At 39.9% G+C, this 11,751-nt stretch overlaps 2 protein-coding genes across 6 annotated transcripts in view; both read right to left on the bottom strand.

Moving 5' to 3' along the window:
- Nucleotides 1–1,028: 1,028 nt before the first annotated feature.
- On the bottom strand, nt 1,029–6,521 carry il13ra2 (interleukin 13 receptor, alpha 2). Of its 2 annotated transcripts, none has more exons than XM_061702168.1 (9): nt 6,444–6,521; nt 6,181–6,274; nt 5,871–6,022; nt 5,641–5,797; nt 5,447–5,567; nt 3,225–3,409; nt 2,951–3,105; nt 2,436–2,580; nt 1,029–2,334 (listed from the first exon to the last, which is right to left on the bottom strand). In XM_061702168.1, exons 2-9 carry the CDS (start codon nt 6,257–6,259, stop codon nt 2,312–2,314), a joined length of 1,017 nt encoding a protein of 338 aa, XP_061558152.1. In that variant the 5' UTR covers nt 6,260–6,274; nt 6,444–6,521; the 3' UTR covers nt 1,029–2,311. The 2 variants fall into 2 exon arrangements, with proteins under 2 accessions (XP_061558152.1, XP_061558150.1); XM_061702166.1 differs by having other exon boundaries at nt 2,436–2,583; nt 6,444–6,520.
- The window catches only part of lrch2 (leucine-rich repeats and calponin homology (CH) domain containing 2), a 39,273-nt gene continuing 33,973 nt past the window's right edge, over nt 6,452–11,751 (bottom strand). For 3 of the 4 annotated variants that reach the window (XM_061702161.1, XM_061702164.1, XM_061702162.1), the window contains 2 exons: nt 7,891–11,514; nt 6,459–6,538 (listed from right to left, as the gene is read on the bottom strand). In XM_061702161.1, the coding sequence (XP_061558145.1) occupies nt 11,395–11,514 (120 nt within the window). In that variant the 3' untranslated portion in view covers nt 6,459–6,538; nt 7,891–11,394. Of the gene's footprint in view, nt 6,539–7,890; nt 11,515–11,751 lie in introns of all 4 variants that reach the window. The other variant, XM_061702163.1, reaches the window with a different exon arrangement.

The following is an 11,751-nucleotide window of genomic DNA, read 5'->3' as shown; positions in this document are numbered from 1 at the left end:
TTCCAATTACAAGTTATCCTGTTGAAAATGTAAGACTAGTGTAACTATTTCAATTACTTTCCCAAAGCATTTGGTTACATTTTCAATACCTTTCTCAATTTTGAATCAATGTATCAACATGACCCTTGGGTGTTTCCTCTAAAAAACTGGATTAAAACCATGATCGATCATTATTTTGGAATTAACCAAATATTTATTCCTTGCACAAATAGTAAAATGTTAGCAAACATGATGACATCTAAATACATAAATAAAAATGTTTTTTGCATTATGTTTACCACTATACCATACCATATTGACCTAATGACAAATGCGCACAATTTTGACATCGCTTCATATGACAAACCACATAAATGTTCCATAAAAAGGGTCCAAAATTCTAAAGATGAAAATTCAAAGGTCTATGTTTTTTAGTTCAAAAGTGACAAACTGCACCACAGGGTGGCACTTTGAGGTCATGTTTGGAAAAATATGTCATGTCTGAAAGCAAGACAAAATATCACATGATCAGAGATAGCCAATCACAAGCATCGGCTTTAGAAGGAAGAAGTGATATGGAAAAAAAAAATCTTGTGTGGATATTTGTCAAGTAGAACTAAAATTGTAATACTTTTTCCAAGGGCAAATGTAATTTAATTACACATTTACTCCAAGTAATTTAATGCATTACCATTACATACATTTTGTACTTAATCTCATTTCCCAACAGTGTCCACCAATGATACAGTAAATTAACCTACCCACAGGCACACATGTGCATATGGACAATTGTGCATTGATAGTGGGAAGCCTGCAGATGGCTGCATGTGTGACCTTGTCAGTATCATTTCGTACAAGGGATCAAACAGCAAAAACGCAGGTCAACCTGGATGCAGATGTATTCATTCCCAAACTGAAAATATCACGCTGTGTGGGCACAAAGGTCTCCAGTAAAATTGGGCAAATTAAATCAGCTTTATTTATTTATTTTTAAGTTTTGGGAAAAGTGTATGATAAAACCCTTTATCAAAGCTAAATTATAGACAAAATCAGAGTTTACAGATTTTATTAGAAGGAAAGCATTGACAAGAAAAAAACACAAATACCTAATGTGGATATTGTTGTTGATGCATATTTAGATTTTTTTTTTTTTTTCCTGTAACATGGTCATAAGATACACTCATACATTGTTAAGTATAAATACAGTGGTGCCTTGACTTACGAATTTAATTCATTCGTGACCATGCTCATAACTAAAAACATTTAGCAAATCATCTTTCCCCATTGAAATGAATGAAAATGCCATTAATCCACTCTAGCCTCCCCAAAAAATACCAGCAAAATGTTGTCACATGCTTTCTAATAACAAAATTATTACAATAAAGTATTGTACTTAATAAAAACATACAGTTATAACAATGACATAGAATGTGAAGAATGAAACAGTTTGTGCACCATGATTAAGTTATCGTGCTGCTCCTTCTGGTGTGTGTGTGCCTTGGCCACTAGTATAATACAGACATGTGGATATACATAAAGGAGCCGGTCACAACTGCTCAGTAAACTGCAGTAATGTTGGCTGTGTTTCGCAGAGGATAACTAATATATAGTTGTGACTATTATTTTTTTGTCTTTCTGAATCTGTTCTTACTGTTTGTGTTGAAATATCCATTGTTTAAAGACAAAACAAGGCAACACTGATGCTACGCCTCAGACCATCTATAACATTTTGCATTGTTTGTTTTGCTACCGGACTTTTGTTCAGTTTGACAGTAAACTGGGAGTGGCCATAAATAGCTTGAGGCCTTTTTTTTTTTTTTTTAAGAATTGTTCACTCTCTGACAAACCATCTGGCACTCTCATCGCATCTGTTCGCAAGTCAAAACAACAACCTAATCCGGGTCACTCATAAATCCAGGCACCGCTAATATCTATTCCATTATGTTGTTTAGTTGGTGCACTGTATCCCATTCACAGTAAGTATAGGTATTAATGTTTTTTTCAAAGTGACAAACACTGTAAAATTGTGTCAATGTATAGTAAAATAAAAAACATTTTTTGATTCAGGTATAAGTAAAAAGTAAAGGGGCCCATGCGGGACACCGTTGTCATTCAAGTGCTGGAGACTCTTAACATCATGAAATTTGACTAGAAATGTTCTTTGTTACATACTGATATCCCTGATTAGAAATGGTATTTGGAAGAGAAAAGAAAAAAAAGAGAGAAAGAGAGCAAAAGAGGGGGAAAAAAACAAAAGAAAGAAATGGTATTCGGTATATTATGTTAATCCCATTTAAAGGGAATGTATTGCAAATCGTCCGAGTCGATTTTGTCAATTGTCAAACTTTGAACCACCTGGAAATAGAAAAGAAATGCAGCCCATTAATGTTTATGGAACACATTGCATAAGAACTTGTAATTTGTTGTACTTTTGTTGTCATGTACTGTTAAAATACCTGAGTGACATGCATAGGGACTCCATTCACTCCAGAAGCTTCTCTCCGCACAATATTTGTGCACCCTGGAGCGTACGGTGAAGCAGTTTCGCTCTTTGTTGCCCACAGTGGGAAAAGTTAGCCTTGTGTGCATGGTGGAAATGCGCTGCTGTAGATGACATGAGAAATGTTATATTTAGTGTGTAAAGTACTGTCCATTTAATTCCACATATACCAATGTAATGTTTTTGTTTGGGGGGTGGTTCTAGATGTTCTTTTCTTGTATAAATTGCTCTTTTACACTCAAGAAAAAATGATTTAGCTGACATTCAGTAATTACTGCATTTTAGTAATAAAATACTGCAAACATGTTCCTGCAGTCTTGCGGAAGCATTTGTGATTCTCTCTGCAGTTGGCGCTGTCCTTTTCTCCTTGTACTCTCTCCTGCCAATTCCATTTCAAATCAGAAAATTTGGTGGGAAGCTATACACTATTCAGACAAGCGGTCCGGGAGTTTTGGGTATGGGCTAACGTACAGATTCATTTTTCCCATGAGGGCCTTCTTTGGTGTGCTCCACCTCCCATTCTAGGCAGTGCTCAGGAACTCTCCCATCAGGTTTCCTCCAGAGAAGGTTGATATGGGCGAGTTGACCTGTCAGCAGAACGGGCTTGTCCGCATGATCAAGTTTCACTGCGTTCAAACAAGACGACATACAGAAGATTATGATGCTGACAGGTGAACTGGGACTTTGACAGGGTTACATAGTTGAGTTGCATGTTTCCATGTTAGAAGAGGGTGCCTTTAAGTACCATAGTTTTGGATTTGAATGCAGGCGTACGTAGGCATCAGGGGACCTTCGGAAGAGGAGCCATTAACACAGAAGTTGATGTCAGTAAAATCGGGGAAATGTTTTCCTGTAAAGTTGCAGCCACTCTTGACTTCATTTGTAAAGAGGTACTTAGGACACTCCTCTGTTTTTTCCAGTTCGTTGTGCCTGTGGAGAAGAACATAAAGCTCATTGCTCAGCAACAGTGGGAAAAGATGTTTACACCATGATGGCAACCACAGCATTAGGTTGGTTACCAAAGTCAGTGTTTTTCAAACTTGCTTTAGCCAAGGTTATACTGCATTTTTATGCAATACACCACCAAACACAAAGTTACAATTACAATAATGAAATGATGATCCTGTGTCAATTTACTTCCAAATTTATATAAATTTTATTTTTTCCTCCCACATCCCAAAAACATGCATGAATTGGAGACTCTAAATTGCCCGTAGGTGTGCATGTGAGTGCGAATGGTTGTTTGTTTGTTTGTATGTGCCCTGCGATTGGCTGGCAACCAGTTCAGGGTGTACCCCGCCTCCTGCCCGATGACAGCTGGGATAGGCTCCAGCACGCCCGCGATCCTAGTGAGGAAAAGCGGCTCAGAAAATGGATGGGTGGGTACATGACATGACTTTTTCTGTTGTATGAATGGCAACAGTTGTATATACTCGAGTAATTGTACCTTCTGCGTGGCACGGTGGACGACTGGTTAGAGCGTCAGCCTCACAGTTCTGAGGACCCGGGTTCAATCCCAGGCCCCGCCTGTGTGGAGTTTGCATGTTCTCCCCGTGCCTGCGTGGGTTTTTTCCGGGCACTCAAGTTTCCTCCCACATCCCAAAAACATGCATTAATTGGAGACTCTAAATTGCCCGTAGGCATGACTGTGAGTGCGAATGGTTGTTTGTTTCTATGTGCCCTGCGATTGGCTGGCAACCAGTTCAGGGTGTACCCCGCCTCCTGCCCGATGACAGCTGGGATAGGCACCAGCACGCCCGCGACCCTAGTGAGGAGAAGCGGCTCAGAAAATGGATGGATGGATGTACCTTCTGCCATCTAGTGGCAGAGTAGTTAATTGTTCATCCTATCGCTATATGTCGTTGGGATAGATGGCCCTAGATGAACATCCATCCATCTGAGCCGCTTCTCCTCACTAGGGTCACGGGCGTGCTGGAGCCTATCCCAGCTATCATCGGGCAGGAGGACTGGTTGCCAGCCAATCGCAGGGCACATACAAACAACCATTCACACCTACGGGCAATTTAGAGTTGTCAATTAACCTACCATGCATGTTTTTGGGATGTGGGAGGAAACCGTAGTGCCCGGAGAAAACCCACGCAGGCACGGGGACAACATGCAAACTCCACACAGGCGGGGCCGGGGATTGAACCGCGGTCCTCAGAACTGTGAGGCAGACGCTCTAACCAGTCGCACACCGTGCCGCCCCTAGATGAACAAAAGATACGGTCACGTACGTGGTTAGGGCGAGTAACAAGGCAAGAACATGGTGGACCCAATTTGCAGGGAAGCAAGGCAGGAGTGCGGGAGTCTCAAAATAATATTTAATCTTCAAAAAGGGAAAACTGAACAAAGTCCCACAACAGATACCAAACCAAAGTAACAAAGAAACACTTGAATATCTAAAACTGGAAACAAACTATGACCTGTGAGTAAGACGTGGAATAGATAGGGAAAATGACATACCCCAATGATAAAGACAACTGACGACTATGACATGGCAAAGACATGTGACAACGACCCGACAAGAACTGAAAGAAACCAGGAAACTAAATACGAACAGATAGACGAGACAACGAGGAACACCTGGACAAGAAATGAGGCTGGAGAGAGCTGATTGGTCGACACAACAACTTAATGAGCACACGACAAACATGGAACAAAACTAAATAACCCAAACCAAAACACAGACCATGACAGATACATTATATGTAGTAAATAAATGGTAGTTTTCAGACCAATTAAGTGAAATTGGATCATTTTCCATGGCACACTAATGTAGCACAGTGGTTGGGAATGACTGCTTTAATTAGGCTACAGGAGGGCTTAAATATTAGAAACTCTCAGTGGGAGGCAGTGCAGTTCTACAACACAAACAAGAACCATAATGATAAACATGTCGTCAAATTAATACCGGCCAGACAGACAGAGATAACCAACAGAAAAAAATCATAGTATGGGACTCACCAGTAGTACATATGAAACTGTGAGGAGGCTGGAGCGTTTGGGTGTTTATTCCAATTGCAGATCATGTGCTCCATGTTATAAATCACACACCCAAAATCTTTCACAGCCTTACCATGACGACCTGTTGAAATGGCGAAATAAAACCTACATTAATAAAGACAACCATTTCTCACTGCTTTCTCCACCTGACTGACCTGTGCCAGGAGGTTTCTGCACCAGTTCTTTGTAGTTTAGACTCTTGATCCAAGTGTTATTAGTGCCGCATCCACCCAGCAGGGTGTACACTCTCACGCTGATGTCCTTCATCAGATCAAACTGAGCGCTGTATGTCCTCTGAGGTGTCTGAATAACCTAAAAAGGTAAAGTTCTCAGTTACTATGCTTGTATTTGAATGAGTGTTGTATAGTACACAGGCGGTACTCACGTCCCAACGCTTCGTATATGCGTTGAAGTATTCCAACTGGTAATGTATAGCACATTCTTGGGTATTAATTAAACCGGATGGGAGAGTCCATGTTATCTCCAGACGGCCAAGATGACCAGGATCTATGATTTTAATCTCCTCGGGGGGATCCACTGCAAAGAAAATGACATTATACAATATAATGTGTAATGAAGTGAAATCAAGGATGCCTGGGTGGTTGGATTCAAGTTAACAGCTAAAACAAAGTTGCATATTTCTGCAGATTAAGTCACTAATGACATAAAATTCATTTTCAAGTAAAGTAGAATACCATTGCAATGCAACTTGTCCGTGCAAATTAAGAGCACCATCAGTGAAGCTCTGTGAGCCAGTTTCAATGCCATCAGCATTTTTATGCGCGCACTCTGAAAAACACAAATACAAGTTAAACATGTTGTGGAAATGCAACTGAAATCCGATGAAAACTAAAATTAAAGGAACGGCCAATATCAGATTGACTAATCATTGATAAATGTACGCAACAAGTGGGAGTAAAAAATATGTGCAGGAAAGCCCACACGGGGTAATACTTACATGAGTGTGATCCAAGAGTGCGTGTCAAGCGAGTGAATGATGCTTGCCTGCTCGGTGCAGTTTTAGACTTCTTAGGAAAAAGCAAGAGGGAGGGGCTATTCCACATTAAAAGAGGATAGTGGCAAAACAAGTTGTCTGGTGTTTTTTAAGAGTGTAATAAGTAATAATAATTCAATTCATTTATGTTGACACTTGTGCCCCTACATAGGTGTGCCAGAAAAGTTGCAGGACTGATGTTGCAATAGATACATTTCAAACCCAGACTATAAACTACCAGTTTTCCCCTTTAATGTTGGCCAGACGATCAACCTGGCTTCCTCTGTCAAGTTTGGGGTTTGGTCGAAGGCAAGGCAAAAACATGGAGGACCCAAGTGCAGGGAAGCAGGGAGGCAATGCAGTAGTGCAGGAGTATATCCATCCATCCATTTTCAACACCGCTTATCCTGGTTAGGGTCACGGGACCCTTGAGCCTATCCCAGCTGACTTCGGGCGAAAGGCAGACTACACCCTGAACTGGTCGCCAGTCAGTCGCAAGGCACATATAGACACGGACAACCATTCGCACTCACATTCACACCGTCACTGAGTGAGAACTGAACCCACGCTGCCTGCACCAAAGTCAGGCGAGTGTACCACTACACTATCAGTGACTGCAGGAGTATATAAAAAAATTATACTTAAGGAAAACGGATCATGAGAAAGTCTAAATGCTAAATTAACAGAGTCCAGAATCTAAACACAATGTAACAAAGAAACACTTGAGTAAACCCAAAACAAGAAACGACTGATGAAATAACTGAGCGACAACTGGCAACTATGACGTGGCTCAGACAGAGACAATGGCATACCGCAAAGACGTGACAATGACAATGAACTGAACGAAACCAGGGAACTAAATGCAAACAGATTGACGAGACAACAAGGAACACCTGGATAAGACACGAGTGGCTGGAGAGAGCTGATTGGTCGACACAAGGTAGCAGAGAACAGGTGGACGCAACAACCAAATGAGCACACGACAAACATGGAACACAGGAAAACATGGAACAAAAATAAACACAACCCAAACCAAAACACAGACCATGACATCCTCTCACATTCCAAAAACATGCACGTCTGGTTTATTGAACAATGTTAATTGTTGATAGGGGTGAGTGGTTTCTTATCTATGCGGTCTGTCCTGTGATTGGTTTGCAACCAGTCCAAGGGTGTAGCCCAGTCAGCTAAAAAACTGCTGAAAACACTTTCATTCATGTTTTTTTTTTAATTACGGGAAAACGACAGGTGAAGCCTAACATTATGTTAATGCATATTCTTTGTTATTGCTTGCTACAATGTGTTATATTTCAAATCAAACTAAATCAAATTGATTTCCACATTCTATCAATTGTAGGATGTAGGAAAAAAACACAAGCGATTGAATTGCAAATCATTTATTTATAATTACCATGTTTTGATGTTGTTTGGAAGAAACAGAGGGATGTTATACAGACGAGATGTACAGAGCTTCGGTCATTCATTATTTTTACATGCAATTGACCTACTTTAAAATACAGGGGGAAAAAATGTGTACAAAGCTTTAATTTTCTGGCAGTGTGGTATGTCACTGTGACTCATGGTTGCACCATTGTCTTTCAATGTTTCATGTGAGGACATGAAATGTTCCCTTGGTTTCATGAAGTCAAAATAAACAGCATGATGAAGCTGACTGTTGAAAATACCAATTGTAATTGAAAATATGCATACGTATTGATTGATTCAAGGATCAAATACAAAGTTGTGAATTTTGCCTTTCAGCTCCTTTTTGAGAACAAGATGCAAAAGGTACTCGGAGGATATAACAGTATGCATGTTGAAAAAAAAAGCGAGAGAAACAAAAGACAAGATATTTGACAAATATTGTGCTACATTTCATTGTTTGCACCTTAATTCATTGTGTTCCGAAAGCAAAAAGGAGGAAATGTCTGTATGGTAAATATTTGGTCACTTAAGAGTCATAGATCAGGGGACAAAAACAAAAAGCATCATTTAGATCCCAACAATGATGATTAATTATAATTATGATTATTTCAGAAATGCCATGTATGATTCGTATGATCCATTATTTTTTTTATGACTGAATATGACTCATCAGTATATGATTCACATGATTCATGATGAACCACTCTAACTCAGCAAACAGAATGGACAGTCACGAACAGATTGTTCCAGTTCGTGTTGAAATATTAAGTATCCTTTCACTTCCCCTCTAACTCAAGCAGCTTTTTTTTTGTGTGACCTTTGTCAATTCAATTGCGTAGTCTGTGGGATTATAAAATAATAATGACAACAAAACACTTGATATCGAGGTGAGGTGTGGAAGTCAAAACATGTGACACCTGAGGTAGCTTACGAATTGGTTTCATTTATTTTTTCCTCTTCAATTATGTAGATGGTTATAAATACACCTCAAATGCTACCTCATTCATGATCAATCAGACGAGCTAGCACAAAATGTATCTTTCGACTGGTGTATAAACACGTTCACTTATAAACTTCCTTCCATCCATTTTCCGTACCGCTTATCTTCACTTGGGTCGCGGGCGAGCTGGAAGCCTATACCAGCTGAATCTTGGCGAGAGGCCGGGTACACCCGGAACTGCTCACCAGCCAATCGCAGGGCACATATAAACAATCAACCATTCACACTCACATTGACACCTACGGGAAATTCAGAGTCTTCAATTAACCTACCATGCATGTTTATGCGATGTGGGAGGAAACTGGAGTACCCGGAGAAAACCCACGCAGGCACGGGGAGAACATGCAAACTCCACATGCAAGGCCGGCTTTGAACCGGGTCCTCAGAACTGTGAGGCGGACGTGCTAACCAGTCACCCAGCGTGCTGCACTTATAAAACAGTTAAAAAAAATAAAAAATTAAAAAAAAAGACAAAATATATACAATATGGAATTATCTGACATGACTGACTTTCTATCCTGTAAAAAGTGCTTCTACAGTTTCTGAAGGGATATGGATTATAATGTATTGTATGAATGGATAAGGTCCTAAAGTAAAGTTGTTTATCCAACTGTTAGAAATGAAAGATTATGTTTTACACTCAATTAATGAGTAATAATTTTGAAATTATTATAATTATATTTCCATGAAATATAGTCAGTATACGTAAAAAGGGGAAGCAAACATGAGACATCCAAGCATGAGCAAAACAAAAAAAAACAAAAAGAGTATAGAGAAAGAAGAACAAGCACATCAGATTTAAATATATTTGTCAAACATAACGTCAATGATCACTTAAAAAAATACACAGGTCTTGCTTTAAGTGAGAAAATGTAATAACTCATAACACAATCCCCAATCTGGTGTTTTGCACATTCCCATGCCATTCCCATATAATGTAATCCCGAGAAAAGGTTTCCAGAATTCAACAAACCTATTAAAAAAAAAAAAAAGTAGAATAAGTGGAGTGTACAGTTTGGGTCACTTCCTAGGAAGAGAGGAAATCACAATTTGGACATTTTTCAAAACAAACAATTCCTTTGTTCGAGTCAAAAAAAAAAAGTGAGGAAGAAGGAAGAAAGAAGGGTATGCTTAGTCAACCCTCTGTAAATCCTGGGAAGATCATCATGTCGTTATCATTCATTTCAGGTCATCTTTATCTATCTTTTATATTGTGGCTTTTCCTTCAAATAAAGTTAATTTTAAAGGAACAGGGAGTTCTGTCAGTGAGACGCTAAAATATTTTAAAGTAAAACAAAGAAATGACTCTAAATTGCCCGGAGGTGTGACTGTGCGTGCGAATGGTTGTTTGTTTGTATGTGCCCTGCGATTGGCTGGCAACCAGTTCAGGGTGTACCCCGACTCCAGCACGCCCGCGACCCTAGTGAGGAGAAGCGGCTCAGAAAATGGATGGATGGATAAAACAAAGAAATAACCCTTAAATAAATAAATAAAATCTACATTCTAAAATCAAAAGCTAAAATCGCAGGGCACATACAAACAAACAACCATTTGCACTTGCAGTCAAATCAAAAATGTAATTATAACAGTAAACATGAGGTTGAGAATTTACTGATTCAAGACGGTATCATGATCAGAGTTATGGCCAAGGTACAAACATGCAAAATAAAAACATGTAACAACACATGCGATTGCCAAACAACAATAAAAGCATGAATAATTTTGCTTTCCCTGACGCGACTGAGCATATGAGACGGTGCGTGCACATTGTGCTTTGTGTAAGTTGTCTCGTCGTGTTTGGATCCTTCCACGGTAAAAGCATCCAAAGCAAAGATAAAAAGCTGCTTTGTGTATTGTGTGACAAAGTATTAAAATGGTAGAAAATTTTAAAATACATGACTGAAATGCTCTGAAACCAAAGTGGGCTACATGTCATCACAGTGATCATAAACACTAACTGCGTAGGATTTGTACACTAGTTTAAGAAGGTTTGCTATGGCATGACTTCAACAACAAATGTGGTCGTCATGCATTTTGAAAGGCAAAGATTTGAAACAGTAGAGTGCTCAAACTGGCAGGTAAGTTAGCTGTATAGAGTAGAAAGAATGCAAACAGCACTGAATATAAATAAGTTCATGAATGACAAGGGGTTCAAAGAGTGCGTTACATGTCACAACGGCACTTGAAGTAGGCTCAATAATCACTGGGCATCGAAAGAGGGATCAGCGGGACTTCCTTTAGAGACACTGTCTAGTCCAAAAAGTCCCAGTGGTGGAAGTAGGAAGAGGATACAGGTCAAAGCTGTGATGGACAGGAAGCGTCTGACATCATACACACAGACAGGAGGAGGTTCACCTTCTAGTCTACTGTTTCAGTCAGGCACAAAGCAAAGCCACGAGCCACCAGGTCCACGCCTTCTGATAGGGGCACGAAGAGGGGATCTCTGGTCCCTGGTGAGGTGGGAGTGGGGATGGGCTGGACAGGCGAGTGTCAAGCGGCTGATAGTTGCGTGGGCTTCATGGCGGGTAGATCCAGCAACGCCTGCACGGTCACGCTCACCTTCACCAGGCCACGCTCTTCCAGGATGTGATGGGGCAGACACAGCTTGTCCTGCGTTAGCAGAAAAGACGCAAGTGGAAATTAAACACGGACGGCCCGAGAGGTGGCAAAAGTAATCACACGCTGTACTAAAGTCGAAGTACAGATACTTGTTTAAAAAAAAAGACTAAAATAAAAGTATCATTACTGATTCAACTCAGGTACTCAAGTAAAAGTTAAAAGGTACACTCTTTAATGTACTTAAGAACAAAAGTAAAAAGTTAATTTTAGTGTCAATTATATACTACA

This window comes from Phycodurus eques, chromosome 17 (assembly GCF_024500275.1).
Source record: "Phycodurus eques isolate BA_2022a chromosome 17, UOR_Pequ_1.1, whole genome shotgun sequence".
Classification (NCBI taxonomy): domain Eukaryota; kingdom Metazoa; phylum Chordata; class Actinopteri; order Syngnathiformes; family Syngnathidae; genus Phycodurus; species Phycodurus eques.
This window is presented reverse-complemented; position numbering and strand designations above follow the sequence as displayed.

Excerpts from the sequence above, each read along its gene's own strand:
- il13ra2 (XM_061702166.1), bottom strand. The coding sequence starts at position 6,259 with ATGCTGATGGCATTGAAACTGGCTCACAGAGCTTCACTGATGGTGCTC. Across the intron at positions 6,023-6,180 it reads GGACAAGTTGCATTGCAATG|TGGATCCCCCCGAGGAGATT; the intron begins GTATTCTACTTT and ends TTTTCTTTGCAG. Across the intron at positions 2,584-2,950 it reads CTCATGGGAAAAATGAATCT|CAGCGCATTTCCACCATGCA; the intron begins GTACGTTAGCCC and ends TGTCATCTACAG.